The 27,145-nt window shown below is 40.3% G+C and overlaps 1 protein-coding gene across 9 annotated transcripts in view; it reads right to left on the bottom strand.

Moving 5' to 3' along the window:
- Positions 1–532: 532 nt before the first annotated feature.
- Positions 533–27,145, bottom strand: part of PTH2R (parathyroid hormone 2 receptor) — a 128,861-nt gene continuing 102,248 nt past the window's right edge. For 8 of the 9 annotated variants that reach the window (XM_053215712.1, XM_053215713.1, XM_053215710.1 and 5 more), the window contains 5 exons: positions 20,961–21,027; positions 12,024–12,118; positions 4,324–4,462; positions 2,819–2,860; positions 533–1,766 (listed from right to left, as the gene is read on the bottom strand). In XM_053215712.1, coding sequence (XP_053071687.1) covers positions 1,371–1,766; positions 2,819–2,860; positions 4,324–4,462; positions 12,024–12,118; positions 20,961–21,027 — 739 coding nt within the window. In that variant the 3' untranslated portion in view covers positions 533–1,370. The remainder of the gene's footprint in view (positions 1,767–2,818; positions 2,861–4,323; positions 4,463–12,023; positions 12,119–20,960; positions 21,028–27,145) is intronic. The other variant, XM_053215714.1, reaches the window with a different exon arrangement.

The following is a 27,145-nucleotide window of genomic DNA, read 5'->3' as shown; positions in this document are numbered from 1 at the left end:
ATTTGTCTCCTCCACTAGAGTGGAAACTTCATGAAGTTCAGAGGCTAAGACATAATAAGGGTTCTTAAGCACTCTCTACCCAGAAGAAATTAATTGAATGTTTTGATTGGTTAATGGGCAACATATATATTGGTTACAGTGGAGCATAATGGTCATGAACAGGGGTTCAAGTCCGTAGTTCTGTATCTGAAGCCACGTTCTGTCATGACTAGCTGTGCCACTTGTGGGCAAGTTACTCCACCTCAGTGAGTCACATTGCCATCTGTAATAAGGGTGACAGTGACACAACTTAACCGTAAGTTTGTAGTGAGGATTAAATTAAGTTAATGCTTGTAAATAAAAACCAACGGGATGCTGGGTACCTAACATACACTCAATCAATGTTCCACTGCTGCAATATACTGAGGTTTCAAGTTCAGGGACGTGCTGGAGGTACATGCCAGTCTCCATCGATTTGAAGAAAGAACGTTGGGTTGGTTCTCAAAAACAAAGTTAGATGCCGAGGGAAAATTTTTACAATTCACCCAAAATGTATTTTTAAAACAAACTTTTAATTTATCCCACATGCCATTTGGAATGTAGCAACAGAACAAAGAACAAAAGGCACGGATGCTGTGTGTCTTACCAGCGATACAAACGATTACAAACACAATCAGCCTGCAGACACAAGCTAACAGGGAAAACCGTGTGACATGTCAAGCTTTACAGAGGAGTGAAGAAGACCTGAGATTTGGCTGGTCACAAAGGAGACATTCAAAAGAAGGAATATGTGCAATACTTTTTTGAGTAATTCTCCTTGTTCCTAGAAAGAAACAAATATGTCACAAATGTATTATCTTACCAAAGCCCAGCCCCTTATTTTCCAGTGTGTGTGTATTCTTAGCTCACGTTTCAACGTACATCTTCAGACCCTAATTGCTCCCCTGCATCCCCCAAAGAAATGCAACGGTAGAAGTACCTTAAAATGAGAAAGAGAAAAACAGAATGCTCATATCTGAAAAGGGAAACGACACATACTGAATGATCTCTATCATACTTAGGGTGATATTTATGAGAGAAAACCAGAGCCAAGTGAGTGAAAGAAACGTTTTCTACCCAAGAGCAGCAGAAAAATGAACAATCACAGAGCAATTTGTCGCACAATTTGGAAGAGAACTTGATGCCAACATTAAGAGAATAAACTACTCCACTGACACTTCTTCTTTTGTGTCTTTAGGATTTATAGGATCAAATTCATGCAACCTGAAAATTTTTGTGAAATAACACTTTGAACCCTGAATTTTCAGTTCTGGGGCGCAAGCAGAGGAATGCCAGCCAAGCTTCTCTCACACAACCTGAGGGACCAGCTCTTTAAAGTCACAGATGTTGACTCAGAGAACATCCTCCGTTTCTCCTCTGCTTCCTTCAGGGTCTGGGTTGAATTCCAACCGCCTGGGAGACTCCGCCATTGGAATCTCATCTCCTCGCCTGGCGTTCCCTTCCTTGGTCTCCTCGTGGATCAAGTGTGGCAGGCAGTCCTGCTCCGAGTTACTCCAGACATAGCCGGGTAACGTCATGTGGCTGTCGGGCTGGTGGCCGGTTGTCTTGGTGGCTTTGCCAGAGATGAGCACCATGCGAGCGCTGGCAGCCACCTGCGACTGGCTGCTGGTGCTGTGGGTCAAGGTGGTGAGCACGGAGCCGTATCGGTGGCCGCCGCATGGGGGCGTCCTTTTCCAGTCGATGGAGAGATTCCACCGGCCCCACAACTTCTTCACCTCGGACTGAACCTGTCACAGGAAATATTGTGCGTCAGAAACCATCAGGGAGCCTGAAGCCTTGTTAGACGGATATTTGCCCTTCAGTGATAGTAATCGCCGAGTTTCCACTGTGTGCCAGGGAATGATGTACATATTCTCCCTCAACCTCAGAAAACCTCTACATGTTATTACTGGCTCCGAGAGAGGTAAAGGGTCTTGTCCAAGATCAGTATTTTAATATAAGCTGACATGCAGCCCATAGAAACATCTGACTTGTGGGAGAGGGAACAGAGGATTCTGGGTGGAAGAGGAGGGGGGAGGAAAATAGTGCCAGCTGTGCCCGAGGAATGGCATGGAAGGTACTCAACTTGAAATGTAATACTGTGACTTTGCACAGGCATACTGAGGGAGGAAAAAATGGGAAAGAAGCCCGTACCACGAAAAACAGGCACTGCAAATGACTTCTTAATAGGGTGGGGCTCTTGCTCCCAATCCTGTGGTTGAGGTTTCAGTTCCCCTGCTATTACCATTTACCAGAAGAGAGCTTAGTTGGAATTTCCATGGAAAGCAGTGGAAACCTGGTAAGCTGATAACAGCATGGCTAATGCTCTCCAGCCAACCCCTCAATGAACGAAAAGTGTCCCGTCACCATCGTGTGGTTTTTAAAATATCAAAATATTCTCATGGACTTGTCCCAAGAAAACTTATTTTTTAGCTTCTTATGGGACTCGAAATTGAATGTAAGTTTATGTGTTAACTGGAATATGAAATTCACTGTCCTTCCAAGTATCAATTTACATTCCAGCGAGTTGCATGGTGTTTGGGTTTTTGTTTTTGTTTCTGATATCAGGGTTTACAACTGCATTAACATTGAAAAGTGCTAGAAGAGGAAGACTTTAGCTTATTTCCATTCATTCTTGCTTTCTCAAAATAGTTTATGATGGAAATATCCCCTTTCTCCCTGCTCATTTTTTCCTGTCACTCCTGGGGATCCTGAAGAGATTCAGGCCACACTGTGATGGCCATTTACAAGCTGACTCGGACCTATACCTGTGGGGTGTCCGGGGCTCTATCAAACCTACCTCCCCATTGCAGTAGCAGTAGATGATAGACACAAAGAAACCCTGGGGAACAAAACAGAACGTTAGCATGCTGACAATTCATGAAGATCACAGCACTGACGTGTCTTGTGTCAAAATATATAAATTGAAAAACTGGGTGGTGGTATGATTCCTTCAGAAAATTATATGAACTACTCTCTCCTGATGTTTCCAAATCTTTAAGTTTATGTTATATTTGTCTGAGATCCTTCCTTGGTGTCAGCTGAACCAAACAAGTAACTGAATAAAACGCTGTAAGATCCATAAAGAATTGATTCCCATTTTATTAGCTTCATGTATGTTGTCACTCAAGGATCACAGAATAGCACCTGGTGAGTACGAGGTATTTATACATTGTGAATGCTGGAAACTACAGACATAGGCTATCATATGGCAAAAAGACAAAGAAACTTCTGTGTCACTCATTCAAAAGTATTTATTGAGCCTCTACAGTGCAAACTGCTCAGCATGCCAGGGGTGAACAATTTAATCAAGACAAACAGGGTCCCTCTTCCCTTAGAGCTTACATTCTAGAAGGAAATACAGATGGATAAAACATAAACACCTAGCCACGCTGGAAAATTGTAAGATAATAAGGGCTATGCAGACAAAATGTGAAAGAGAGGAATGGAGAAGGTATATTGAATGGGTAACTCAATGAAGAGCGCTTTGAAGAGATAGCATTTAAGATGGTTTGAGCGACAAGAAGAAGCCAGGCCTTGTGAATATTGGGGATGCTGTGGGGAGAGCCCTCCAGACAAAGGCAATGGCAAGTATGAGCCCCTGAGATAGGAATGAGTTTCAGGAACAGAGAGTGTGGAAGCAGGAGCGTGACTCAAACTCAGTGGGTGACAGGGAGCACAGTGTGACGCAAGGTCACAGTCGGGCAGGATCCCTGCCACATAGGGCTGTGCACACCAGCAAATGGCATTTGGATGTTATTCTGAGTGCAATGGGAAAACTCTGGGTACTTCGGGTAGATGAGTGACACGATCAAATTTATTTTTAAGATCCTCCAGACTATATAGGGAGACTAGATTTAAGGCGACCGGAGGTGGAAGCGAGCGAGTGCCCCGGAGGAGGGAGGTGTCCGCAGTAAGCCATGTAAGCGATGACAGTAATCGTATTTTCAAATGAGATAAAACGGGTAGCAGCTACTTCTCCTTTTTTGTCTCCCTTTCCCTTTTTTGCCTCCTCCCTGCCTTGTTTTTCTTTGACTTTCGTTTATTTTCCATACACACACGCAGAAGTCCCTGCTCTGTACGTGTTCCATATTTTACAGCAATATGCTTTCTTGTCTCAACACCCAGACTTGGTGAGAAGCAGCTCCTGCTGTGGGCAGAGGTTAAAAGCATAGGCTCCAGAGAATAACGCCCTTCCGTGGCCCCCTGGGAGACAGGTGCATGAAAGTCTGAGAGAGGAGCAGAGAAAAAAGTTGCGGGGTGGGGGCGGGGGGGTACCACAATGCAAGAGCCGGAGCTGTCTACCTGAAAGGAATTGAAGAAGAGCTCACAGTGCATCCGGACCTCCCAGCCCAGCCCGGCGAAGGAGTGGGGCAGGCACAGGAACACGATGTAGTGCACTCCAAAGACCAGCACCAGGACCAGGGTCGATTTGGCGAGTTTCCTGAAAGAAGCCTTTTTATTAACCAATTTAGAGTGCCGGTCCGTGGAGATGGCTTGCAAAAAAAACCAAGCTTAGGAGAGGCTGACTTTTTCCCCGTCTCTTTAGATCCCGTGGCTTCTGCTAGATATTTTTCCCCCTCCCTCCTCTTCCTGTCACATTTATACTAAATAGAAAAAACGGAACGATTAATTCAAGCTCGAGAGGGACTGAGAAAGGCATAAGGGAAATAGTACTTTTTTTAAAAGCTAAATTTTTTATACTAAATCAAATTGTTTATTCTTACTTCCCATGATTATTATCCCTTAATTCTCTCTAATCTCATTTCCACTCTCCTGGATTAACAGATATTGTTTTCATAAAGCTATGAAATGCCCTTTGTTGCTGCCCTAAATTTACTGTAACTTCTATGTTTGAGACTTAAACAAGTATTACTTCCATTCATGTTGATTATCTTTACTTTCCACAGACCACATTTTGATTTGTTTTGTTCATTTTAAAATTAACTACTCCCAGGGCACGTGGGTAGCTCAATCACTTAAGTGTCCAACTCTTAATTTCCGTTTAGGTCATGACCTCACAGCTCAGCTCAAGAGCTCACTCCCTGCCTCAGATTCTATCTCCCTCTCCACCCCTCTCCTGCTTGTGCTCAGTCTCTCTCTCTCTTAAATATAAATAAACACTAAATTTTTTTTAATTAAAATAAAATTAACTACTCCCTAGTTTCTTCATCAGTTGGATCTCCATTAATCATTTCATATTTTCTTATAAGCTGCATATGGCCAATGTTTTTTGCTGTCTGTAAATATTCTACAAATTATCTACAGTTCTAGGTTTTGTGCCTTTATTTGGCAAGCTAAGCAATTTGACTTTATTTCCCTTAACTACTTTTTTCATATATATTTTCTTGTGTATCTGGAGGAACCCCAGGTTTCCAGTATGTTGGTTGACTCTAAAATGGCCCCCAGTGATTCCCCACCTAATATTTACATTCTTGTTAATCCCCTTCCTTTGAGTATAGACAGAAACCTAGGACTTGTTTCTAATTGACAGACTACAGGCAAAATGATGGGATGTCACTTCTGTGATTACATTTCATAAGATTGTAACTTTCATCTTAATAGCAAAGCTCTCCCTTGTTTGGTCCAATGAAGCAAGCAACCATGTTGTGAGCTAGTCTACTGAGTGGCCCATGTGGCAAGGTGGGGTGGCATCAGCCAACAGCCAAGAAAAAACTGAATTCTGTCAATAATCTCATAAACTTGGAAGCAGATTCTTCCCCAGTCCAACCTTAAGATAAGCCTGTAGCCCTGATTGACATCTCAGTTGACCCTTATAAAAGATCCTGAGGGAGGAGGTCCATGTAAACCATGCTCAGATTTCTGACCTACAGAAACGTTAAAATAGCAAGTTTTTTTTTTTTGTTTTAAGCCACTTATGTTTGTGGTAATTCATTTGCACAGTAGATAACTAGTACACCCCAGCACATCATTTTCTGGTGTTTGGCTTTGGGGTTTTGGGGGGGAGGGGGTTCTTTTGTGCTTTTTATCCAAGAATCTGCCAAATCTGGCTTCTTCTTTCTTTTTTTTTAATTTTTTTTAACGTTTATTTATTTTTGAGACAGGGAGAGACAGCATGAATGGGGGAGGGTCGGAGAGAGAGGGAGACACAGAATCTGAAACAGGCTCCAGGCTCTGAGCTGTCAGCACAGAGCCTGACACGGGGCTCAAACTCACGGACTGCGAGATCATGACCTGAGCCAAAGTCAGATGCTTAACTGACTGAGCTACTCAGGCGCCCCTGGCTTCTTTCTTATTCCTCAAATATTCCCTTATTTGGAAATCATTTATGCCCCAGTAATCTCAAACAATTGTAACCTTCTCCCTTTCTTACTGGTCTTTCCTCCAGCTACTTTTCTTTCTCCCTCCCTCCCTTCCTTCTTTCTTTCCTTCCTTCATTCCTTCCTTCCTTCTTTATTTGTTTACTTATGTATATACTTACCTAGTTTCCTTCTTAGAAATAAACAGTGTGGATAAGCAGAGATCACAATGGACTAAAACTAAACAGAACTGGATTCAGATTCCAGATTTGCCATTAACTTCCTAAGTGACTGGGATTCGGTTTTCTTTCCTCTAAAATGAGTTACAGAGCCCAGAAGTTTATAAGAGCTATAATAGTCTAAGGCTTTCATAGGGATCATCTTCCAGACACATCCACTTTCCTATCATAACCATCTTATCAGTTCCTGCAGGACCTGGGTGTCCCACAAAATCATATTCAAAAGCCTAACTTAGACATTTAGAGTTGCATATGTGTCCCATCTCATTCTCCTCTGCCTCTTGTATCTCTCAGTAGTGCCTAGACCATCTGCTCCTCTTGTCTCAGAGCCATCTGCTCTGCCTCAGGTTCACAGTTTCCCCAGTGGCCTATGGGCTTTCCCCTGTGCTGTTCTAGCCCCACACTTCATACTTTGACTCATTTACAGTCTACTTAGTTTGAAAATTCTACCTTAAGTCTGTTTCATTCAAGGCAGCATCCATGGTAAGACCATGGATTTCTCTGACCTAACTAAACCTTTCAACTTTCAGAGGCTCCTTGGGATATGCCTGTCCTCCTGAACCCTGACAAGTGACTATCCTTTTCCATCACTGCATAAATGAGCAAGACAGTGTGAGTAACTTCATGACATCGGAATTCAGTCTAATCAGATAAAGGGGGACAGCACTAACTACATTTGCAGAACTTTACAAGTCTTGTTTAACATGACCCTGAAAAGGAAATTGCATTTCCTCTTTTAAGATGATTGAATAGGGGCACCTGGGTGGCTGAATCCATTGAGTGTCCAACTTCGGCTCAGGTCATGATCTCACAGCTCGTGAGTTTGAGCCCTGCGTGGGGCTCTGTGCTGACAGCTCAAAGCCTGGAGCCTGCTTCAGATTCTATGTCTCTCTCTCCCTCTGCCCCTCTCCTGCTCACTCTCTCTCTCTCTCAAAATAAATAAACATTAAGTTAAAAAAATATTTTTAAGATGAATGGATAAATCCCCCTGGAGATATTCTCAAACTCAAGCTAACTTTGATTGTTCCTATTGTGTGTGACTAGGAGCCATAAACTAGGTTAAAACAGGAAAGAAAAAGAAGAAAGAAAGAAAGAGAAAGAAAGAAAGAAAGAAAGAAAGAAAGAAAGAAAGAAAGAAAGAAAGAAAAAAGAAAGAAAGAGAAAGAAGAGGAGAGGAGAGAGGAAAGAAAGGAGAGGAGAGGAGAAGGGAGGCGAAGGGAGGGGAAGGGAAGGGAAGGGAAGGGGGAAGAAAGAAGTGAAACACATTGTGAAATGAGCACAAATATAAAAATTTAGGGACAGTTTGGTTCAAAGCAGAGCAAGAAACAGTTGTCAAAGACTGCAATTTAGTGGGAATCCTGCTAGCTCAGCCATCTGTTTTTTCTCTTTTTCTATGACTAGGCTCTTTTACAACTCTGTAGAGGTAAAAGTTAATTTGTAGCAAACATGATAATTGAATTTATTTTCTATTGCTATGTAACATATTATCACAAGTTTAGTGACATAAACAATATCCATTTATTCACTCCCAGTTTCTATATGCCTCACGTCCAGGCATGATGTACATAGATCTTCTGCTCAGGGTGTCACAAGGCCAAAATCAAGGTGTCAGCCACCAGGATTGTGTTTTCATCTGGACCTCAGGGCTCTTCTCCAAGTTCATGCATACTGCTAGCAGATCTCAGCTCCTTGAAGTTGTAGGACTGGGAGCTGGCTATTGGCCAGGGATCATTCAGTTCCTACAGGCTGCCCTCAGACTGTCCTCAGGTCCTAGCCATATGCCTTCACAACATGTGGGATTACTTCTTCAAAGCCAGCAGGAGGATCTCTCTCCAGGCTGTCACTCACAGGAGTCACTACCCCATCACTTTTGCCTTATAATGTAACCTAAGCAAGGGAGAAACTGTCCTATCACAGGTCTTGCTCAAGAAGGGGTATGGAGGATGATTATAGAGGCATGTACACCAGGGGGAAGGTAATCTTGGTGGAGCAGGGGAGGGGGTGGGGAAGGTGAAGTATGTATCTTAGAAATTGGCCTACCGTAGTAGTGCAAATAATTCCTGTCCACAGAAATGTAAATTGTGCCCAGTGGAACGTCACTAATTTTAGCCCTGTTGATATTAACAAGTTTTACTAATTTGCATCCATTTGTAAATTCATTTCAGCCTTCATGATTCCCTTTTAAGCGTGTGTAATGTCTTACCAGTTCCTTCATTAATGACTTAAATAAGATCTTTGAAGTGTGTTCATTTATATTTGTATAAAAGTTATGATTACATCCTCTTTGAAAATTTATCCTCCAGTGCCAGGGGTAAGTTGAAGCAGGGGCATGTACCAGGCCGATGGATACATGGGTCATCTGTTCGCTTAAAAGATGGATTTTTGCACTCGCATCAAATCATTCAGCAATCCTGGGCACTGATTTGTTCGGCGTCCATCTGGTCACTCACGCACACTGTACATCTTCGCAGCCCGGCTCTCTGAAAAGGCACAGCTGCCTAGTGAGATGATCAGGGACACACCAACTGAACGTGGCCTTCTGGCTTGCTGAAAACACGGTGGCGGCTCTGCCTCCAAGGGCAAAGCCATGAGAGGAATGTAAAGGAATCGAAGGGTCTGTGGGACTCAGTGTCCTATTTAGAAAATAGATACTCAATTCTTGCAACAGCTCTCTCCCCAGGTGAAAAGTGTTGGAAGATCTCTACTTTCCTTGTCAGAGTCAACTTAGCTTTTTGAAAAAAACTACTATTTCCCTGAAGCCTTTTTCGATCCCTCTTGAGCTTGAATTAATCTTCTCCTTTTATCTATACACCTAACACTTTGTAAGTGCATCTCTACTGGGTACTGTCCTCACTTTGTTTAATTAAATCTCTCTCTCTCTCTCTCTCTCTCTCTCTCTCTCTCTCTCTCTCACCACTCACTCAAATTTTTTGCACACAGAAACCATGTCTTCTTATACTTTGAATTCTTGTGTGGCACAAAAAGGGCACTCAATCAATGAAGCTGTTGCCTATGACGCCCCTGTTACATACTATACTGGCTGCCTCCTTTTATTCTGCCAACCATGTAAAAGCCGTTATCATCCCATAGCCTGATGAGGACAGAGGCTCGGAAAAGCAAAGTATTCGCCTAAAGTCAGACAATGACTACAGGATTCAGCCTTAAAATCTGCCCTCTTTACTATCATACTGCATAATAGACATTGGTTGAATTTATTCCAAAAATAATAAACAATAAATACGATTTTTGTCTAACATTGAATGGAAAGTCAAATTAGCCAAAACATTCCAATGTTCTTGTCCGTTCAATCTTGCATTTCTCATAGCTCATGTTCTTCCACTTCTGGCAATCTTTTCTTACTTTGCAAGGGGATTGAGTTCTAATTTAAAACAAAAAATGCAGGGGTGCCTGGATTGCTCAGTCAGTTAAGCATCTGACTTCAACTCAGGTCATGATCTCACAGTTTGTGAGTTTGAGCCCTGCTTCAGGCTCTGCGCTGACAGCTCAGAGCCTGGAGCCCGCTTCAGATTCTGTGTCTCCCTCTCTCTCTGTCCCTCCCCTGCTCATGCTCTCTCTCTCTCTCTCTCTCTCTCTCTCTCTCTCTCTCTCTCTCTCCCTCCCTCTCTCTCGAAATTAAATAAACATTTAAAAATTTTTTTAAAAGCAAAAAATGCATCAGCCTTGCTGTTAAATCTGATATATTATTTAATTTTCTACACACCAGTCTTGTTTTAAAATAACTGATGTGGTAAATAAAAAGAAAGACAGAGCCTTTCCTCACCACATTTTGAACTTTGGACACTAGTAAGAATACGAAGGGTGTTTCAGTTATTAAAAAAAAAAATGTATGTGGCTGGAAAATACTTTCCCTGACTACCTGACATTAGTCTAGACTCTGTTCAAATTAATCACTTCAAACTTAAAGCACTTCTGGGCCCCAGATGATTTAAAAATTTGTTCTGAATTCTAAATAGATTATTTTAATCCTTGATGAATTTTTCTCTTCCATTGTTTTGAGAACTACTCCCCCCCATGCATGAACTCAAAATATTGTCTATTCAAACTATGTTTTAAGATAATTCACCCTTTGTTCTCTCCAGAATTTTTTCTCAGGTCTCTTTGGTAACTTTTAACTGAGAGTTCAAGTTCACATCATTTAGAACTATAAAAATAAGGAGCTTTTATTCAGAACTGGAGAAATAAGCAGCTTTCAAAAAGCTTTGTACTTTTCCACTTTATGGAGAAAATTGAAGAGCTATTTACATTTTCCACTGTTCTGTCATCCCCTGGCCTTTGTCTTCATCAGTGGGATGTGACAGGAGACAGGCTATATTAGTATGGCAAAGGTCCTTCACTGTAAACTCTTAGGCACAATTTATATTATAATAATACCGCTTGCAGCACATTAAAAATAATTGGAGCCTGCAGCTACTGGTTTGTTCAGTGTGTGTCTTATCCCAGACTCCAGTCTATACCCGTCATCTTTTCTGCCTGACAGTGAAAGTTGCCTACACAGTAGAGGGAAATAATTCAACAAAGGGCTTCGAGAACAGTTGTGACACTGAACCAAAATACTGACTATGGTTTCTTCCTTTCTGTGTCTCAGACAGCATTTCCTAACAATCCAAGACAGAAAGAAGTGGTTATTACTTTGGGATTATAAAGATCAATCCACATCCACCTGACCACTGGATGTGTGCACAATTGGATAGAGGCTGTTATTATTTGGGACTCCCAAAATTGTCATTGGGAAAAGTGGGAATACCCTTAAGATAGCTTGATAATGATCATAAACATTCAATTTGCCCTTTTCTTCATGAAAGACTGAATAATGTGTCTTGCTCAGTGTATTTGAACGTTCTTAAAAATTTATATTTGGTAGGGGCCAGTTTGATGGACAGATTGGAAACGATACAGCAAACCCACCTTCTTGATATTTTCAGTTATGACATATTATTTTAAGAACACAGAGGGGCCCCCGGGTGGCTCAGTCGGTTAGATATCCGACTTCAGCTCAGGTCATGATCTCACGGCTGGTGGGTTCGAGCCCTGTGTTGGGCTTTGTGCTGACAGCTCAGACCCTGGAGCCTGCTTCAGATTCTATCTCCTTCTCTCTCTGCCCTTCCCCCACTTGCTCTCTCTCTCTCTCTCAAAAATAAATAAACATTTAAAAAAAAAAGAACACAGATAAAATTGTCTGCTAAGATCATCAACAAGAGATTTTCTGGGTAGTCACATTGTTTATGGGAAAATCCCAATCTGCTAAGAACAGATAAAAAAAATTATACTTAATACTTAAAATGTAAGCACATTAGGAAGGTTCTGGATTACTTAGATTTTCCTAAAATATATCTATGCATTTCTGATAAATGGCATAACTAAACCAAGTGAAAATTCATATTCACAAATTTATCTCTCAGAGACATTTCAGATCAATCAATACCTGTTCTTTACTCTAAATAGTAACCAAAATATTTCCTCTGGTAGATGCCTGTCCTGGAATTACCTGTATTGCTTTTTTGTGTCATGCCCAACTGCATTGGTCTCCCAGATTTTGGTAGCCAGAACTCTAACCGTATTCAGAAACAGAATAAAATTGAGCTGAAAGAGAAGGTAATATTACAAAGAATTATTAACTTAGCCATCAAGATGTTTATAAAAAGTTATACAAATTGAACTTCTTTGTATTCAAAAACCATAAATTACCCATTCCATATATGTGAAAGAGGGACTCTGAGATAAGATACTGGACAGCTAGTGATTCTTGAGTTGCCCTCATGAAAACACAGAGATAAAAAGTTGCAACAGCACTGGAAACTAAAAATGCCAGAGGATGATCTGCCAGAATCCATAGGGAATTTCCAAACCCAAGTTCAGATGAAGTCCTGTGGCAGACTGGCAGAATAAAGGATAATAGTTATACAAATGTAACTACCTGCCCTTTTTGAAATGAGTTCCCAGCTTCTGTATAAAGTTGTTATATAGTTGTTATACAGTTCTGTATAGAGTTGTTTGGGGGATGCTGTCCTTCTTATGACATATGAAAAGTATTGAGTGAAGTATAAAGGTTTAAAAAAAAAAGCAAATGATGTGGGGCATGGATGAAATAGATAAAAGGGATTAAGAGCACACTTATCTTGATGAGCACTGAGTAATGTACATAATTGTTAAACTATTAAGTTGTACGCCTAAAACTAACACTGTATGTCATGTACACTTCAATTAAAACAATATTTTAAAAACACTTCTCAGGCACACACAAAACAAGATGCTGTCTAAGAATAGGCCCCCACTGGAGGCAGTTAGATTGAATTTGAAATATTACAGGTGTGAGAACCCCAGAGACAATCAAGTTCTGGTTTTAAAAATGTTGGGGAGGTGCTGGTAGGATAAGCCCTTTTATGTCTGAGAGCCACAAGAATCACAAAAGAGATCCAAAATGAAGAAAAAGAAAAGATCTCCAGGTCTAGGGTCATAGGCAAGTAGAAGCCTGAGGCCCTGGAGATGCCTGCAGTCCAGAAAGTGTCACTACTTAGGAATAACGGTAATGTGGGTTGCCAAGAGTGGGCTTGTGTTAGCGGCAGATGAACAGCAGGAAGAGAGGACTGATCAAGTTCTGGATCTTGGAAAATAAAACTTGCCGAGTTTTCAACCATTTCTGGAATTCGAAGAATTTGGGTTGTGGGGTGATTCATGTGCCCCTCTCCTGGGTCCAGCTGATCGTCTCCATCAGCCCTCAGCCCCCTGCCACCTTCTTTGCCATCCTACCTACTGACTATGCTCTCACCTCTCACTGATTTCACACTTCTTACAAGAACTAGGGGCTGAGACTTGAGCCCCATACCCTGGAGGAAGGACACAGGTGCACTGTGAGCTGGTGGAAGAATAAGGATTTTTCAGGCCAGTAACAGCTGCCATTTATTGAACACCTGAGTTTAAATGCTCACAGGAATATGGGACAAGCATAGGTCCCTTTATTACGGATGAAGAAACTCCAGCCCAAAGAGATCAATTGATTTGACCTAAGCTACCCAGCTATCAGGGGAATCTGACCCAGGTCTGTGTGGGTCTGTACTGTGAATTCTTAACCACTATCTTATACCTTCTCTTCAGGAGGATAAAAAAAATGCAAAACATGAGAGCTGAGGACCTCCATTCATCCTCACCCACCGCAACACCTGGCTCCAGACGTAAAATCATTTTCTCTTTTTTTTTTTAATGTTTGTTTATTTTTGAGACAGAGAGAGAGAGAGAGAGCATGCATGAGCAGGGGAGGGGTAAAGAGAGGGGGACAGAGACTCCCAAGCAGGCTCTGTGCTGACAGCAGCAAGCCTGATGAGGGGCTCCAACTCCAGAACAGTGAGATCATGACCTGAGCCAAAGTCAGATGCTCAACCGACTGAGCCACGCCGGTGCCTAAGACACAAAATCTTTTTCAATAAGAGGGTGAGAGCTGCTCACAGATGTCACATGAGTGCTACTTTGTGAACAGCCACTCATGTCAGGCCTCATTAATTCTACTCTCCCTATGACTACAGCCCCAGGCGATACAGTGCAGCTGGGAGTCAAACTGGTGAGAAGCGATGATGTGTAATTACCCTTAAAGGACGAAGTGGTAGGAACTAAAGCTGGCATAGCTATGGAAGCAATGCCAACTGGGGACTATCACTTGTCATTTCCCGTTCCTGGAAAAGGAAAAATTGTAGATGGCTTCAGGCAGGCCAACCTTAAACTCCATCCATATTAAAAAGCTCACGACCAGGAATTGGCCAGCGGACCACACTAAATAAATACTGAAAACTCCCAAGAATTTGACTACAGAAAATACACACATCCAATACATCAGTTTAATAACTAAGACGATGCATTTAAGGACAAGGAAGTGGATTATGGAAAGAATTAAGAAAAACTAAGATTGAGTAAAACGTGCTGCCTTAAAAGATCAGCTAACGAAATATGCCGATACCTGCGACAATAGTTGGGTGACATTCCAAATAATTACTGTGAATAATTTAGGAAAGTATAGAATAAAGGGTAATTAGAAACTAAGTTATTGACCACTTAAGTGTATTACGCGAAGTGACTCAGTCTTCACAGGAGATAGGCATATTATTGCCCCATTTTACAGATGAGGAACCTGAGTAACAGTTTACACAAATTATTCCCAGTCACACAGCCAGCACGTGACAGAGGCCTCCTGAGGCCCTTGCCGCCTGGACGCAATAGCATGCACTCAACCACTGCACCGTACTGTCCGTAAAATAGAGTTGAGTTACCGCAGATTGAGATGGAGACAGAAACTTAAAGAGCAGGGTGGATTAAGAAAAGATCGTAAAGAATCTAAACCATAATCAAGTTTGGGGAGCCTGGATGGCTCCGTCGGTTAAGCATCTGACTTCTGCTCAGGTCATGATCTTACGTTTCATGAGCTCGAGCCCCACGTCAGCCTCTGTGCTGACGGCTCAGAGCCTGGAGCCTGTTTCGGATTCTGTGTGTGTGTCTCTCTCTCTCAATCCCTCCCCCACTCATCCCTGACTGTGTGTGCGTGCGTGTGTGTGTGTGTGTGTGTGTGTGTCTCAAAAAATAAATAAACATTAAAAATTTTTTTTAATAAATTGATTAATTAATTAAAACAAGATATAATCAAGTCTTAAAATCAGTATTTGAAACAGCAAACAGCAGATCTAACAAAGCAGGAGAACACATCCAGCAATGTGGAAGACCACTGAAGACGCTTCCCACACCGGAGGTAAAGAACAGAGAGAACCACCCACACAATGAGGGGAGAGGTGCCTGTGTGGACGACAGGGAATTGCAAGTTATCATGCAGATTTATTTCTCCTTCTGCAGAAAAGATAATGATAAATTGAACAAACCAATAAAAATATAAGAGGCAGAAGTCCCTGCGCCAAAGGAAGATCTGAGCCTGTGGACAGAAAAATGACGTTATACGCGGGGCAAATGGAATGATAAAAGAACGAGACCAAGAAGAAGCGTCCTGGTGAGATTCTTCAATTTTATTTTAGAAGATGAAGACACGATTCTAAGAGAAAATTAGAGAGTCCTCGCATCTCTCATGTGAACCTCTTGTAAAATTTTGCTTAAAGGTCTACTTCAGGCAGAGCACAGATAAAACAAAGAAAAAAACCAAAACCGAGAAGGTGAATAAAATGACCCCCTCGTCAGCATTAAAACCAGTCACATATAGAATCAATTTTATGCAAATGTGGTTTTTAAATAATGCAAATGTAAACATTAGATTCTCTCTCAATTAAAAATTTAAAGATGGATTCAAAGTGAAGCACAGATGAATTAAAACAAAGAACTCAAAACTTCAGCCTGGAAACCTCTGGCCCCGCAGGCTATCTCTGAGACTTTGTTCCCAGAGCCCTCTTGGCCGGGATCCTTCTCTCACTCCCTCTGCCTCCCCTCCCTCACGAGGGTAGCTCATTTTCCTAGGCTTCAGGCTGAATGTCAGCTTTCCTCTGAAGCTGTTCCAACCTCACCCCAGCACTTGTCACGTTTAAATGTTTGCCTCACCCACTCTGCTTGAGCTTCAGGAGGAACTGGTGTCTGTCGCCCCACCGTATCACCGCCATTGCCTCACCCAGCACCCGCAATGTTCTCGGTGTTTAATCGGGACTTGTTAAATGAGTGAATGAATAATTGCATGAGATATGCCCTCTCCAAGCCCTGGTTATATTCTGGGAAATCAGCATATCCCCCTTTCATGTAGAGTGTTCACTTCTATGTGTCTATCATAAAAGACATGCTCAGAGAAAGAAGTCAGAATTTATGTATAGGAAAGCCCACTGTTGTAAAACCTCTATAAACCCATCTCTGGGCCCCTGCAATTTTCATCTCTGCCTTTGGACACATGCGGGGGAGGGGTGCTTTCTCCTGGTCCCGATTGTCCCTGCCAGGGGGCGCTGCTCAACTGACGTGCACTTCCGTTCTCCCCTTCACTCTCTCCAGCCCTGAAGGAGACAAACCTAAGTATTTAATGAGCAAATGTGGGAAGAATATGGACTTTGTTTGACCTGGCCCAACCTTCTTTGCCTTGGGAGCTTGCCACAAGCACACTTGCCCTGCAGCATCTCCAGGGTTAGGAGTCTGCCCCTTAGCCTCCTGTGTGAATGTAGGTCCTCCTGTCTCCGGGGGCGGTGGCCCCCTTGGTCAGGATGGATTACATCCGCCAACTAAACCTTTACCACTTCTTCCAGGCCATGCTGCCCTGCGTGCCCTCTTCTTCCTTCCATCGATGTTCTGGAAGGCCCAGCACCAAAACAACGCTCCGTCTCTGCTGTCGACCAGGAAGTATTCCTTTCAGAGTTTGATGTTATACAGAAGAATTTTTTCTTAATCATCCTCAAATCAACAGCGTGTTGCAGGTGAATAACAAATTGTTATATTGGCAGATGTTTATTTTCAGAACAAAAACATGAATGTTTTCTAATGTTTTCTGATGTTCTCTTAAACATGGTTTTAACACTTGTGAATAAAACAAAGCCAACAACAGTGCTATAATTTTAGATTGTGTGATTCCAAAATACAGTAGTTCATCCTAAATTTATACTAAAGTCTGATGATCTCTAAAATTCGATTCTCTCGATATGACTTCTTCAAGTTAGAACCTATAAATGCTTATTCTCTATAAACTCCTATGTTCTCTTAAATTCAGTTTGCTTTATATATAGCTTAGAACTTCTGATCACATTTACTCCCAGATTTTACTCCCAGATACACAAAATTCCAATTAATAGAATCTCTGCTATTCCAGTATCCAAAGCCAGAATTAAGTGAGGGATCCAACCTATATTTAAAATTCTTGGCAAATAATTTCTGATAGTGTATATGGAGCATATCTAATTACATAAAACCCTGCCACATGCAATGCAAGTTTGAAAAACAAATATTTTATCCAAAGTTAATATATAAAAACTATAAATATTGCCTTAAAAATTGAAAGACCTTTTTCCCATAAATTCAAGAAACAATCTTGACACGTTTTGGAGTGCAAGTGACAAGAACATGGTCAAAACCGTGCTTAGTCTTATTTTGTCACACTATCTGTGACCTTTATCTGCGTGCACTCTAGTTACCTTCTCTGGAAATGAAAAGGTTACAGGAAATGCAGAGGTTCTATAATTACACAGCACTTTGCTTGGTGCTCTCATTTCACTTCTTGCCTCTTACCAGTTCCCCAGGGCATCTACTTCGCACACAGTTTTATTTTTTCAACAAATATTTATTGTGTGGCCACTCTGCACCAGGAAACCTGCTAGGCACTAGAAATATAGAAGTTTAGGGAAAATATGGTTCTTGATCACATAATCCTTGTAGCTTAGAGGGCAAGATGGACGCTCAACAATTAGGAGCTTCATACATTGTGATGATCTTGAGAAGGAAAAAAACCTCACCTTGCTCTGTGGGTTATGACAGGTGTGACCTAATTTAGACTGGAGGCATCAAGGAAGCCACAATGAAGAAGTGGCATTTAAAGTGAGGAACGGAAGAAAGCACATCCCCACCTTCCAGGGGTACAGAGCAGAATGTGGGAAAGCCCTGAGGAGGCAGAGGTGGACAAGTTCAAGGATCTGAAAGGAAAACAATGTGGCTGAGGTACTGCATGTAAATGGTGCAGGCATGAGTGACCGGGGGCTTCTCTAGACTATCAGCAACATTAGATTTTATTATACGTGCAAGGAGTTCATTGGGTAGAGACAGTGGGCCTGAAGTTAGAATCCCCACTTACTAGCCACTTACTCCATCACTTACTAGCTGTGTGACCTCGGGCAGTTTCCTCTTCTAGAAGATTAGATAAATCTATGTAAATAAAGCACTTAAAACAGTGTCCACTGCAAGGTAAGCACTGTGCAGTGTTTGCTGTTATTTGTCATGCTTCCCAGCTTCAGGACACTGAGGAGCTGAGAGGAGGGAGCCTTGTCACTCAGAACACGAGGACAAGGTTCAGGCACACCTCTTTCCTTACAGACTGGTTCTACAGTGAAATGAGAGGATCTTAAAGGGAACTGTGATAACTGAATTGTAATACTAAAACAAAATGGTCGCTCAAAGAACACAAAGCTTCTCTTGAATCTTCTCTGATTCATGAGAATAAATGGGTGTTGTGATATTGGAAAAACATTTAAGAAGTCTTGCTTTGGAGCTGTCATAATTTTAGTTCGAGAATATGAAAGTGGCTTCCCCCTAAGTTTTCTTCAAAATGCATTGAGTGTACCATCATTTCTAGCTCTCTTTCCCCAATGGGGAATCTTCTAAGAACCTCCATAATCACCTAACTTTACTGTTTTACTTTTCAGTTTAGAAACCTCAGCAAATAAACTTCTCATCCATGTTGACAATGTAACTAAGATCTGCAAACAAACACAAAAACACAAAGCTTTGGCTAAAAAATCAATGGTTTTGGGGGTGCCTGGGTGGCTCAGTTGGTTAAGCATCCCACTTTGTCCCAGTCAGTTAAGCGTTCCCAGATCAGGTCATGATCTCACAGTTTGTGAGTTGGAGCCCCTGGTCAGGCTCTGTGCTGACAGCCTGGAGCCTGCTTTGGATTCTGCATCTCCCTCTGTCTCTGCCCCTCCCCTGCTTGTACGCTCTCTCTCTCTTTCTCTCTCTAAAATATAAATAAACATTAAAAAAATTTTAAATCAACGGTTTCAATGGAAGACGTCCTATGATTTACTTGTCTCCACTGTCCTCTGCTTCAGTTATTAATTTTGCGAGGATCTCTTAGACTTTTCACAGGTCTTTTCTTTCCAGCAAATGAAAACTCACACTTGATGTTCTTAAACTCACCTACATTTTCATATAATGTTTAATTATCTCTTATTTCACAATTCTAGTACAGAGCACTGAAGACACTAAAAGTAAGAAGACCCCTTAAAAAGAGGATGGTAAGTGATGGATGAGCGAACCCAGTAGAGGAGGAACTAGGAGGAAAGAAAATGAAAGGTGGGGAAGCACAGATGAGGATAGAGTATTAGAGGATAAAAGGGAAATCAGAGTGGTAAACACCAGACCCTACTTCATAAAGTGAATTTGTATCTTTAACTTCATTCATGTTCCCCCAGGGATATAGTTTATCACCAAATGGTTTGATGGGGTGGTTTATCCCCAGACTAAGAAAGCAGCCCTTCATTAAAATTAAAATTAAACGATAAGAGTTTATAAATGTAAGTCGTTCATTCATTTACCCACAGTCCGTTTATAGCTTCTCCTATGACATAGAATCTGTTCTACTTTGCTAATATGCTGTTTTCTCAAGGATACAAACTGGCTTCTCTAAAAGTGTTCTACATTTTATTTCCCCCATAAGCACTTACACCAATGGGCTTTTGAAATGAAGAGTCCTTTTCAATCTTTTCTGTTTTTCTTTCTGCATTTTTCCTATGAGATAAACAAGCTTTTCTCTGAGTCTGGATAAATACTACAAAACCTCAGTCCCATTAATAGCTGTCCCTCTGTATCCAGTGTGGCAACATAATGACAAACTGGGTGATGCATTGTGCTACAGAAAACAAAATGAGAAAAGTAAGAAACTGGAGAACAAAGAAAGACAAAAAAAAGAAAATCATTAAGAATTAGACTCCTACATTACTTTCAAATGATTTAACAGTTAATATGGGAACATAAGTCATTGTATTAAGATGTTTATAATCTTGAATTAACACAAGAAACATGAGATGGTATAATTTCTTCATCAAACCACAGAGAAGCGATAAAGCCTTCAAGGGAAGTCAAGAGTAAACATTTTGGTGAGTTTTGTCAGACACAAAGAAGTGTAACTTTGTTTTCTTTCACAACACAGATATAATACACCCGTGAAATATTATAGGCAGATAAGGTCCATGCAATACACATTGCCTACTCCAGTCTTTTTCTATTACATATCAGACAGGATTCTGTGGAATATGTCTCCACATAGCATCCTCTTAACTACTGGAAGACATTATGCCAAGGAAGAGGTTTAGTCAATGCTTTATAATGAAGCGTCCTATCATTTTTCTTTCTCCCAGTAATTCCTCTGTTCTCCCACTATTTGTCCTCTCCTCCTGACCTACTTACTACCAGGTGATCAGAACAGTAAAGTGGAGCTATAATATAACAGATGTAAAGAAAGAAGAGTTTTAGGACCTTCCAACTCCTTGAACATGTAAATGGTCACAGATATCTTGAAGCCCTGGAATTTAACCATGTGCTAGCTGATTAAAGCAAGGTCTGTGCTTTCTGCATAGATCTCAGCATCAGCCACAAGTACTGGTATGATCCTAGCCCAGACTCTCCCAACAGCTATTGCTGTAATGTGCGAGTCTCCTAAACCTTTGTAGAAGAAAGAGACAGACACACTCTCTCTCAGTTTTAGCAGCAACTTAATTATGCATCCTATTCCTTTCTTTCTACTACACAGGCTTTTTACACTCACCCCGATAGCTGCTAAGATTGGAGCTTGATAAATCCACTTGATGTTTCCAGCACTAAGTTCCCAGCATCTGAGATATGAAAAGAATTTTCATGAATAAATTGACAAGCAAATAGGCAGTGAGAACCAAGCAGCATTTTAAGTTTTACTGAACATTCCTGTCCCAAGCTTTTTTTTTAATGTTTATTTATTTTTGAGAGGGAGAGACAGAATGCAAGCAGGGGAGGGGCAGAGAGAGAGAGGGAGACACAAATCTGAAGCAGGCTCCAGGCTCTGAGTTATCAGCATAGAGCCTGATGTGGGGCTTGAACTCACCAACTGTGAGATCATGACCTGAGCCAAAGTTGGATGTTTAACCAACTGAGCCACCCAGGCGCACCACCCCCCCCAGTCCCAAGCTTTTGATTGAAAGATAAGTAGACACACACACACACACACACACACACACACATCTCATTAAATACCCAAACTAGTGAAAAAATGTGTAATGGGTCTTGGTTTCCATATGATGAACTGTGGAGCATTATAAATATTGTTTAATTTTATATCAACAAGAGTCAAAACCACAGTTCCAGAGCCACAAAAAATTATTGTCTTCTAAATGTGGTACACCTGATACTTCATTTTCTTATCACTGGAATGAGAAAGTCTTCTCACTTCCGAAAGTTCCAGGAATTCTGTAACTCCACATGCTGTAGAATACTGACAATAATGTGAATCATTCTTATCCATCGAAATGCAATAAAAAGCTGACAGTGGGTGGCTCAATCAGTTAAGCATCCAACTTTGGCTCACGTTACCTGCTCTTGCAGTTCGTGAGTCTGAGTCCCAAGCTGGGCTCTGTGCTGACAGCTCAGAGCCTGGAGCCTGCTTTGAATTCTGTGTCTCCCTCTCTCTCTGTCTCTCCCCTGCTCATGCTCTTTCTCTCTCAAAAATAAACATTAAAAACTGACAGTAATGCAAATGATCCTTGTTGACAGATATGCGTTAGAAAACTAGAAGCAAGTGATTTTTATACATAGAAATGAAAACTAGTTGTGTTTGGTGGAATATGATTGATTATTGCCTTATGAAGACTGAATTTTTGCATGTATTTATAAATTTATTCAGTGTTCATTTTGCTAAATATAATACGCGTGTGATTCCTATATTTCTTCTTTGAACCAGTTATAACATCTTACTCATTCCCTCATTAATTAGTGAATTAAAGATCTTTGACAACGCTCATTTTACATTAGCATAAAATCCATGATTTTATCTTTGACTGTAAAAAGCTTGTTTTTAGCAGTACTTAATAAAAACACTATATGATTTACCTATTTGTTATGTTTATCTTCTGCTCAACTGCCATCCCAACTAGAATTTAGTTTCTACATGAACAGGGAACGTTTTTCTTATTTTCTGATGTAGTATAAGTGCCTATAATAATATGGAGCATGTAGGTAGTTGACAAATATTTTTGGATTGAATTGAATCGAAAGTAAGTTCACTCAGTCTCACCCAGGCTGGTTTGGGATTGGGTGAAACTGGAATAAATGGAACAGTGTTGAGAAAAACTAATTCTGCTTGAAACTTTAATGTAGCACTTTAAACAGTTTTTATACATTAAAGATACATAACTAAAAGCTTCTTTCTTGGGTTTTCTCTCCTTAGACAAAACCTAGCATCAATTGTAGGGACAATAAATGAAATTATATAAAAAATATTAGGGATATAAGGATAATTTTTTAATTCTAGATGATAAACTTATCAAAAAGTTACTTTTAAATTAATGAATAAGTTATGGATAATACAAAGCAATTTCAACTACTTCTTGAAGGTAAAACATTTTCAGTATATATGTAATGACCATATAGTTTTAAATTTTAACATTTTCATACAGGTGATACATTCCCATTTGAAAAATCAAACTATATGAAAAGACAGCCATTGAGACATCTCAGTTCTTCCCATCTTCCTATTTTCCTCTGCCCGTCTCTCTCCGTATATATCACATCTTTTATTACTTTATTGTATATGTTTCTAGTGTTTTCTTATGCATATTCAAATCCAAATATTATATCTTATTTTCCCCTACCCTATGAAAAGTGCAACGTATACTCTGTTCTGCAACTGGCTCTTTCCTTTTAACAGTACATTTTTTATTTCTTTTCCTATCGGTACCAAGACAGCTCAGTAGCACAGCATTCCATTAGAAAGATGTACCGCAGTAGAATCAACTAGACCCCAAAACCAAAGTATAATCCTGACCCTGATACACTGCAATCTGCAGAATCAATGGACTTGAAGTTTGAATAACATGGAAATCAAAGACAGGGAGATTTTGCACTCGCACATTATTAAACCTTTCCTAGCATTATTTGCATGCATGTATTTTTCACATTATTCAACCATACAGGAAAGATAAGCGTGACTGAGTTGTGCAGAATGTCTATCACGCTACCCGAAAAACGCTTCCTACTAAATGGAAAGTGGCATATATTGTATGAATATAAATTAAACACTGATTCACTAGCTGCAAGGCTCTTGAATTCTGTAAATTTTCTTTTTGCTTTGACTTTTGGTAATATCTCCACAATCTTCTTTCTTTGCCTCAATGACATTTCATCACGGTGTCTCCTAACACACTTCAGTTCAGTTGTACAATTGCAGCTCTATAAAATACTTCTATTTGGAACTAGGTCAAAACCAGCTACCTCTAGAAACGGGAAAAACTTGACTTTGATAATTTTCAATGTCAAAGTTTCAAATTCACCCTTTGATATGAAAGGCAACTGAGATGTCAGATTTTTTTTTTAAGAAAACACTATTAATCCTTGCTTTTCATTCATTCATTCCTCAATGTCCCAGCTCATGCTGTGTTTGTTAACATGGCTCAGAAACTACCCTCTGTTCAGACTTCACAAATTAAATTTTAACACTCTCAAAAATGCGGAAATGAATGTAACTAAAAATGCAGTTCTGAGTAGTGAGCATGAGGCACAAGGGTCTGACTAGAAACTAGGAACTAGGACTTCCTGGAGCCAGAACCGGGAATAGGAGAGGCACTGTTCTGCCAGAACAGATCCAGGGAGTTGTGCTGACCGAACACCACATTGTACCCACAACTCACAATGTGACAAGAGCAGGGGAAGTGCAGAAGCCCTGGGAACCATGCAGATTTCCTCGAAATGGTAGAAGCTATCTTTCTTGGTTCTTTGCACCACTGGGTCCCACCTTGCCTGTTGGCATCTCATCTCCTTTGAATGAGCAGGGAGAAGGTAATAAGGTAGCTAATGGGGGGGGGGGGTTGCTTTCATTAAGTAAAAAGAAAGAGAAACAAATATACTCACTTTTTAAGCTCATTTGTCCAATCAAAACTACTCAATTATCTTACCCTAGCTTAGCCAAATAACTTGATAGAATTTTAGAACTGTAAGACTTCTTTTGTGTATTCAGTAGCATTTAGAGGATCTTCCAAAACTGAGTCTGGTCGGCTTACCTCTAATAGGCAAGGCTCCAGAGAAAATCAGAGTTCTAGCTTTGGAAGGCCAGATTAGAAAAAAAGAAGAATCTCAAATATTAGAGACAGGAGCAGAGATCCCATTCATCCTTTGAGGATGCCCCAAGCTGGCTCCAAAGCTGAACTTTGTGGCAGAGCACTCTCTGTAGGTCAGATTACCCTCAAGAAAACCCACAAAAACTTTCTATCCAGAGACAAGCTGAATTTCATGAAAAATCAAGTTAGGCAACTTTGAAATCATGCTATGTATGTGATAATACAGTTTTATTTTATATGCAAAATAAATATAAAATGACCCCTTAACCCAATTATCACGTTCAGATCAGGACACTATAAAATTCAAAATTTTATTCTGAGTAAGGCAGGAATAAATGTTTTGCACAGAGGAGTCACATGATCTAACTTATATTTAATTTTTTGGCATTAATTCAACTGTTTCAGAGCAATATTCAGTATCAGTTGTACTTTTTGAAATATTGTGTACCTAAAGGATGTTTTGCCTCAAAAACAATAGACGTATAATTCTTTTTTTTCTTAAAAAAAATACATATGACTGTTAATGGTGTATGATTCAGTTTATGATTTTCAAGAAAGAATAAAAGATCGCTAAGAAAACTAATTATCTAATTCAATATAAAATGCATTGTGAATATTTTTGCTTGCTTTCTATGCTCAAGGCTTGGAATATCTGTTGAACCGATGAATGAGTCAAAATTGCTACAGGCGGACCGTAGGTTTTGGAGATGTAACCTGATGTCTCTGGGAGGCATTTTATTCATCTCTCAAATGAGAGGATTGAACGAAAAAATATCTTAGGATCTATTTTCTCTAAAATTCCGAATCTAATTTATATGGTTACACATCTCAGGGTAAAATTATTTAGCATTATTTAGTACCTCTTTACTGACTCAACCCACCCCGCAAGAAATCAAATAGCAGACACTGTAAGTTTTCTTTGACATTTCCAGTATCATCGTATACATATAGCAATAATGATAATGCTGATAACATTAACCCTCAATTATTAGCAAATTTAATGTTTGCATAGAAGTTGGAGTTTGCAAAGCCCTTTCATAAACGGGCTCTCATCTGATTTTCAAATCTACCCCCTGCAGACTCACAACCTTACTCATCACCAAGAATATTTTCATTTTACAAATGGGAAGTCTGAGGCTAAGGGAAATGGCCACAATTAACAAACGGACAAGAAAATGCATCTCCTGGTAACTCACAGTTTGCATCGAGTCAGACTTTATCTTGCTTAAGAGACACTTAGCAAATGGAGGAAAGTGGCCAAATAGATCCATAACAACTGATCAGCAAGCATTGAAGAGTTCTCTATTATAAAACAGAGACATTCACTCCTACCCATTTGTAATTCTTAGGTTTTTTTTTTCAAATCTGACAGTTATACATGCACATCAAGAGAAATAAGATAGTATGTAAGAAAGGGAAAATAACAGAATATACATACAAAATGCTACAGGAATTTGATAAGGAAGATTTTACATGGTGGGATAGTGAGTTCAAACATACTGAAGTTGCAGACTACTTGTAGTTATGGTTTTCCTTTCTGAACACCATGAAATGTAGATTTAATCGTATCATGTGAATGAGAGAAACATGTGCTAGTAAATAGCTCTGTATGTTTACATACAACACCGATGCCCCAGCATGAGCTCATACCTTGCAAAAAAATGTGAACTATTAAAAAGTCCATCATAGGTGATGAATTATTTCTGATTTAGAGAATAGAACTACAAGTGGTAGAAGGACAAAACGCAGATATAATGAAGGCATGAAAAACTGCCCAGGGTACAATGGGCATTGTCCCCTCTGCATCCCTCATTACCAGAGGTGTTGAAGCAACTGAAGGGTGAGCAGCTGTCAGTGATAATGTAAAAGGAATCCCTCTACAACACTCCTCCCCCACAGAAAATAAAAATACCACTAGTCTTAAAAGAAACATCTACTCTGCTCATGGTATTTATTGACAGCCTCTGGAGCCCGACTGTCTAGACAAATTCCTTCTCTACCACTTGTGGCTGTGCAATGTTGGGTACAACTATTCTGGCCTCAGTCTCATAGAGTTGTTATGAAGTTCAATTAAACTAATAGTTACAGAACCCTTAGAAAGTGCCTGGAATGTGGGTATCATTCAAAAATGCTAAGCTACTGGAGTGCCTAGGTGGCTCAGTCAGTTACGCATCTGACTGCTGATTTCAGCTCGTGTCATGATGTCACGATTTGTGAGATCGAGCCCTGCGTTGGGCTCACCCTAACATGGAAACTGCTTAGGATTCTCTCTCTCCCTCTCTCTCTCTCTGCCCCTCTCCCCACTCCCCTCAAAATAAGTAAATAATTTTTTTAAAAAATGCTAGCTGTCATCTTTATTATTACTTTTCTCCCATTTTTCCTTTCATGCTGGTAATGATCTTTATAAAATGCAAATCTGTTGTCATTGTCACTGAAAGGAAAAAAAAAGAAAACAACCATCCTAATGTAACCTATAAAGATCTGGAAGATGTGGCCCCATCTCTTCTCCAGCCTCATTTTTAAGCTCTAACTTTAGCAGAATCAAGGCTCCGCTGGCTTGATAGGATAAATACCATCAGTTAGGATTAATGAAAACATAAGTCCTGCTTTCTAATGGGATAACATAACAAAAACATTATTTTTGGTCAGA

This window comes from Acinonyx jubatus, chromosome C1 (assembly GCF_027475565.1).
Source record: "Acinonyx jubatus isolate Ajub_Pintada_27869175 chromosome C1, VMU_Ajub_asm_v1.0, whole genome shotgun sequence".
NCBI lineage: Eukaryota > Metazoa > Chordata > Mammalia > Carnivora > Felidae > Acinonyx > Acinonyx jubatus.
This window is presented reverse-complemented; position numbering and strand designations above follow the sequence as displayed.